At 39.7% G+C, this 7,042-nt stretch overlaps 1 protein-coding gene across 1 annotated transcript in view; it reads left to right on the top strand.

Annotated features, from left to right (window-relative positions):
• The first annotated feature begins 6,543 nt into the window (after positions 1-6,543).
• Positions 6,544-7,042, top strand: part of galnt2 (UDP-N-acetyl-alpha-D-galactosamine:polypeptide N-acetylgalactosaminyltransferase 2) — a 64,596-nt gene continuing 64,097 nt past the window's right edge. The window contains exon 1 of the mRNA XM_028475451.1: positions 6,544-6,936. Within this exon, the coding sequence (XP_028331252.1) occupies positions 6,841-6,936 (96 nt within the window). The 5' untranslated portion in view covers positions 6,544-6,840. The remainder of the gene's footprint in view (positions 6,937-7,042) is intronic.

Below are 7,042 nucleotides of genomic sequence, written 5' to 3'. Positions count from 1 at the left end.
TGAAAAGAAAAATTGATGAAAATAGGTGAAAATATGGCAAGTTTTGTGTAGTTGCAGAAAAAGGGTAAAAATTTGCAAAAATTGGCTCAAATTGTTAAAAAAAATAAATAAAAATTATATATATATTATTTTCTTAAAGGCATCGGGCGAGCCCCTCCCAGTGTCTCGCGAGTCCAAGAATGAGAACCCCTGATTTTGAATACCAATTTATGTGTGTCTGAATGAAGTACATTACTAAGTTTTATTACATTTTTCTCAATTAAATGGTAATCGTACTTGATTCATTGAGCGCTTTTATTATCACTGAAGTAGTCCTAAAGCGCTCGACGAAGGATGAATACTTTAAAGTAGAGTCATATTTTAAAACACTTGACTGGCAAACATTTAGATATGTAATGAATCATTATTCACCTGTTTGTAGAAGGAATGTTTGAATGCTTTGCAGGTAATACGATGGGGAGAAAAAAGAGAAACCGACTTGAAGGCTCTACTACCCAGGAATGTCTATCACTGTGAAGGTCGAGGACCTTCACAGTGATATGTCAGGGAAGGATTTATTTTTAATTTTTTGCTTTAATGCAAGAATGAATTTTTTTGTGATGAATGTGAGCAAGATGTGAACCACCAACAGCTCAGTCTCTCCTATAGAAGACTGAATATGCTGAGTATTAGCACAGTCATGGTTTGTTTAGTAGACTCTCAGCAAAAAAAAGCTTTGGTCTGTGGATAGTGCTGTGTGTAGTTTGCATGTTCTCCGCTGCAAGTGTAATTCTCGAGGGATCTTAGTTTACTTTCAATTTCCCATACATGAGTAGTTAATGGCTGAGGAAATGAATAAGAGTTTGAATACATGTGTATCTGACTGTGTCGAGTCATGTACTGTATATGAGTGGGTTGGGTTTTGCTTCATATTGGTTTTTCAATTGAATTGAATTCAACTTTATTTATAGAGTGCAAACTACAACAAAAGTCATTTCATAGCACTATCAAAATATCAAATTTGTAATAAGAAGGAGAAAAAAAACACAAAATCCACATTTAGCAACAGTGGGAATAAAAAATTTAAATCTGCCATCTGCTTTGACTGGTTGGGGTTAGTGGACAGAAGGAGAACAGAACAGGATGGAGAGAGAGAGAGAGAGAACATCAGTGTTCCACACTAGTTGAGCCGTGAACCACAGATCAGGAACTGTCAACTCCAGCTTCACGACACCTGAAACAGAAAAGTTTTTTAATTCCTGTAACCTTCCATGTCCCATGATTCTGTTTACATACATGAAGTGCACGTTTCTGGTGACAAATTATGCTTTATGGATTTTTCTTTCTCGTGCCAACGTCAAACGGGTTAATATACAACCGTTTTGTTATGAAACGCTTTGTAATTATTTGCCATTTTAACAAGTCAACTCACAATTGTTGGTTGTCTGAAAGTAGACTTAGTCACTAGGTACATAGAGGAGTTTACGTTGCATAATGAAGACATGATGTAAAATCTATATGTAACTCCAGTAGCGTGGGCGACCTTTCCACAGCCTGGGTTCAAAGACAAGAAACAGTCGCTCCCAGACTCTGATCTCTATTTCCAGAACACCAGTTTGGCTCTGTAAAAAACCAAACGGCTCCTCTTCAGGGGTAATTTGAGACCTTCATGAGCTAAAATGGACATACAGGGCAGAGGGTGAGCGATAAAGACGGTCTTTTATCGTCAACGCTGCAAACTTAGCACATCTGTTTCTCTCCCTCCTTTCTCCACCCCTCAGTGTGACTCTCAAACTACTGTAGGTAACACAAACACACCAAGTCTTTCCTCAGCAAACCGTGCCATGGGCAGCAATAAATTACTGTGTGAGTCTTATACTTTAGGGATTTGCAAGGAAGTGGGTCACAACATGTCTATTGAAGGTTTTCCTTTGACTGCAAGCGTTTAACTCAATAGCACTGTTTTAGACACATGCCAGACATGAACACGTCTTTTTAGGAGAGTCAGCATCCAACGGCACCAACTAAGATCTGCCCACAGTTGAAGCAAAAGCAAACTTTTATTTGAGTAGTGTTCAATAGGAATGGTAAAATGAAATTAAAAAGAGATAATCAGTTAAAGGCACACCGCAGACTTTTTAACCTAAAGAGTTGACCCATATGAGTTGTTTTAAATGATTCCTCAGGCCAATATACAGTGCTTGACAGTATCAATGCTCCGAGCGGAGCTTCCCTCTTGAAATACCGCCCATGCAAATTTGGAGAGACGGACCGTCTTTGGCCAGGTCATGTGACCTGAGAATGGCTGGAGAACGTATCACTTTACGGCAGTCACGTGACCACAGGCTCGGATATACTCATTGGGCTAAAGCTTTAGGGACTATTTTTCCACCTGTTCGACTCCTGGTCATGGCCGAGACAAGCAAAAAGTTTAAAACTGCTTCTGAGGAGACTAAAAAGATCCGGCCCCCTCCACAGACCCGCCTTCCACCCGGCGCCAGACAGTGCCCCACGCACGCCGGGTCGTCCGTTCCTCGTCCGCCCCAACCTCGGTTGCCGCGCTGACCCCTGGTGAAGGGGGTCGACGACGACGGCAATGCCAGAAAGTAGGGGGGAGCACCACCGACCCGGCGAGGTGGACCGAGCGCCGCTCCTCCAGCGGGGGGGAGCGGAGGGCGGCGGGCGGCGGGCGGCTGCTCCTCTAGCCGCGGGGCGAGCCCAGCCCCGCTTCGCACCCCAGCCCGACCGACCCAGCCCTTAGAGCCAATCCTTATCCCGATGTTACAGGTCAACTACTGTCTGCATACACAGTCAAAAAACAAGGCAGGCTGGCCCGACTGACTGTTTAAGATAAGATAAGATAATCCTTTATTCATCTCGCAAATAGAGACATTTACAGTGTTACAGCAGCAAAGCAGGAAAGCAGAAGAACATCACTCAGTGCAAAATTAAATTAGATTAAAAAAATTAAAAAATAGGCATCAAAAAAATAGTTGAAAAGAGCCAGTAACTTACTAAGATGTAAGTCTGTATACACTGTATGAACACCATCATGCACACAGTGCATATAAGGATGGACATGTTTGTTGATTTTTGCGACAGTGCTGCGGCACTTGTGGCCACTAGGGGCGCAAGAGTTACAGGTCTAGGTAACAGTTAACTTAGTGGCCAAAAGTTACACAGCGTGCCTTTAATTGTGATTTTTTATTTTTTTTATTGACAATTATTAGTTAGATTTTAGAAATTGTAATAAAAACCAGATGACGACTCCTAATTTGAATGTTTCAATGACAGTATACCAGAGTGGAGGCCACAAAAATGTGTTTGTCTTATCTGAGGGCCACATTCTCAACATTCATATCAGCATTGAGAATAATGACATAAGGTTTTTTGCTGTTGGTTTGCTTTGTGTTTGTTTTGTTAAGTATCCCTATTGTTGGCACTGTAATACATTGATGTCATACCCTGGGTGTACCATCCATGATCTCCTGGTCAGCATGGATAAATTCCATCACAGTATTACCCATTTGTTCAAAGATCCATTGTTAACAAAACAGAGTTGAACAGTATGGGTGGTTAATCAGCCCAATTTCAAGATTCAATTCCATTTATTGAAGTCGGTTTGATTTAAAACTGATTTTCGATTATTAATTATTTTTGATCTTCCATCTACATCGGTCAGCCCTCACAGCAAATCAACAAAATGACTCCAAAATCACACAAAATGAAAGAAAACTACCGTACGAAAAAGACAACAGAAATACACAAAAGAACAGCAAACACACACAAAATCATACAAACTTACAGAAATTGCACAAAGCGACACTTAAAAAAAAAAAAGAAACGCAAAACGACTACAAATATACTTCCGAATAATAGAAAAACACACACAACAAAAATGACTTCAAAACACACAAGACAGCTATACATATATACAAAAATACCAGAAAACCTCACATGACAACACAAATACAAAAAATGTTTAAAAGGACAGCAAAAATATACAAAATGATTAAAAACAACAACAAAAGTAACCCAAATAACTCCCAAAACACACATATAAACAGCTTGAGTTTAACTTTTCTTTATATCCGAGCATTACAGAAATTGATGAATCAACAAACCTGAGGACAAGTAACCAATAAACAGCCTGGAAACCTGAAAAAAAAAAAAAAAAGAAATTGATGAATCAGTTTGTCTTAAAATGCCCTGAAAATAAATTGCTTTTAGCAGGAGACAAAAGTATTTTTTTTATTAATGATCAGACCAGAACTTTTAAATTTCAAATACAGTCGACTGAAATCACGTTGGGTTAAAACATCTGATCAAGACTGAGCGTAAAGTCCACAGAGGTTTCTAGTGATGTTTGGTTTGATAATCTATAAGAAATTGCCAACATGTCATTGCTTTCCTCATTGATAAAACATCATATTGTTTGCAGGATTGATGTAAAATGTACGTAAATGGAAACTTGCAATCACAGCCTTTAGAATATTGGGGCATCGCCAACCATTCGATAGCTAATTTGGCTTTTGTCCCAAATTGAAAAAATACTGAATGGGCCTTGAAGTGTTATCAGTTTGTAGTGTCTACAAAGTCAAAAATGCAGTAAAAACTTCAGTTTTGTCCTGAGATAAAAGGACAGTCCACAAATGTCACTGTGACTGCCATCAGGAACATTTGTTCAGAGAAGAAATTGAAACTATTTGTCATGGAGTGTGAATCATAGAGGAACTGTGACATGGAAATGCAGTTTAAACATTTTAACCTCTTGACACTCAACTATCATTTAGTTACACAATAGAGAAATAAAATTGACAGATTGAAGAAAATGCTTAGAAACTTCATTTGTGTGATATTTGGCAGACCTTTACAATGATTTGTCATTATCGTTATCCATCATCCATGAAGTAAAGGGGTTTATGATAAGCTTGGATAATAGCGTTGCTTTTTTTGGGGGAATGTCCAAAAACTGACTAAAATTATGAATGGTAAATATTATGATAGAGTTGTTTGAAAAGTGACGAAGTTACAGTAGTAGTAGTGGTGCTAGTCGACCATTTGGAGGAACTTAAAGTTGCTCTGGTATTATGTTTAAAACTCCTAGCTCATTATAGGAACTCTACATCTGCAATGATTAGTCAATAAGTCAAACACATAATCAATCCACAACTATTTCATGATGGAACATCATTTATGTCACTGAGCTACTTAGCAAATGAGTCACCTGTAGTTTTACTAATTCACTAAACCAGTCACCTGTGCGTAAGACAGCAGCTATTAGCGTTTAAAGGCAGATTACAAAGACATAAATCGAAAAACACACAAGTTGCATCTGGACAGAATGGAGATGATGGCCAAAATGAACATTGAAGATGTATTTAGCAATAATTTGCAAGTACATGTTTACATTACCTTTCCTGGTCAAACATTTTGATGCACTGTAGGCTTGAGTTTTGAAAAATCTAAATTCTGTGTGGATGGTTTGTGTAGGACAGTCTGAAGATGAGAACTGTGGGAGAAGATAAGGTTTTACGGTTTTTAGAGAAAAAAAAAAAACATTTTCCAACAGAGTTATGGACTTCATCATATGCATTAGGTTTAAATGTACAAAGGTTTCTTTAGTATTGGGGTAAGTTTTGGTGAGAGTTGGAAAAATGTGTTAGGAATTCTCAAAATGTCAAACTTTAGAGTAAAGAATTGAACAAGAATCAATCTACAACACTACTTCATACATTTGATTTAGCAGGAAATAAATAAATGCATTTTGAGATTTAGTTATGACATTACAAAATGTGAACTGAATAATAAGGAAGGCTAGCAGTAAAAAGGTAGAAAATGTTAAGGTTTCAGGTGCAACACATTTTCTCCTAATTTATGCATTTTTTCATTTCCATTTCAACTTTAGAAAATCCACCTTGCATTTAAAAATGTATATCTTATATATCATATTATATATAACATACCAATGACCATTCACCAGATCTGCAACACTTAAAAACATTTGTGTCAATGTTTCAGTGAAAATAAACATTTAAGATGGTTAATTTAATACTAAAACTTGATCAGCAGAATTTTAATTTAACTAAGTACTAACTACATCTCTCACATGTATTTTTCTTTGTGAGTTTGAATCCTGGACAGTAAATCACATTTCAGTAGATTAGAGCTCCAGAGGGCCCCTCACATGGTCCATGTGGGCTACCTGGGGCCCGCGGGCACCGTTAGAGCTGTTAATATTCTTTCTTTCAGGCATAGGTTCTGTCAGTGCTTGTTGAATGTTAAGGCTGTTATTTATAAATTATTAGTTACCAGGTGACCAGTAGTAGAAATGGTTGGTGCCAGTGAATAGTTAAAGAGATTAAGCTTTGTGTATTGAGTTGTTAACCCTGTTAAAATGTCTCTGGCGCCCCTGCTGTCCTCACAAAGTGATGCGGATTCACAAAGGCAGTGAAATCATTTTACATGGTGATCACAGATGTCCTCGATCAGCTGCAGAGATGCATTAGTGAACATTTACAACTGTCATTTCCGAAAGGGACGTGTCTCTGTCTCCACCCCCGGACACAGTCACCCATTTCCCGCACCACACAGGCTCGACCCGCCACCGGCCCTCCTCCAGGGCTGTCCTAGCCGGTGTTTGATTGGATTGGAGCCGGACTAGCCTTTGCCCTCTCACCCTGCTGATGTTGGATTCCTGCCACCTCCGCTGCTCCTGAGCGTCTGACGAAGTCTGCCGACGCGGCACGGCGAGGCACGGCGAAGCGAGGCGGCCGCACAGACACAGCCGACCGGGACAGAGCGTGTTACTGAGCCGCGTCACGCACAGGCAGGCGGGCGGACGGAAGAAAGCAGGCAGCCATGCGGAGGAAATCACGGATATTGCTGTGTTTTGCGGTGCTGTGGGTCCTGGGGATAGCCTACTACTTTTACTCGGGGACGGCGCTGAGTCGAAAGGTAGGCTTTCAGTTCCTCGACTGATTATTTTCTTCCAGGACAAAGCGAAGATGGAGCGGTGTGCTTTGCTTTGACGTCGTTGTTATCCTCCAGCTCGGTGTGTTGT

Source organism: Gouania willdenowi, chromosome 3 (genome assembly GCF_900634775.1).
Source record: "Gouania willdenowi chromosome 3, fGouWil2.1, whole genome shotgun sequence".
In the NCBI taxonomy this organism is placed as follows: domain Eukaryota; kingdom Metazoa; phylum Chordata; class Actinopteri; order Blenniiformes; family Gobiesocidae; genus Gouania; species Gouania willdenowi.
This window is presented reverse-complemented; position numbering and strand designations above follow the sequence as displayed.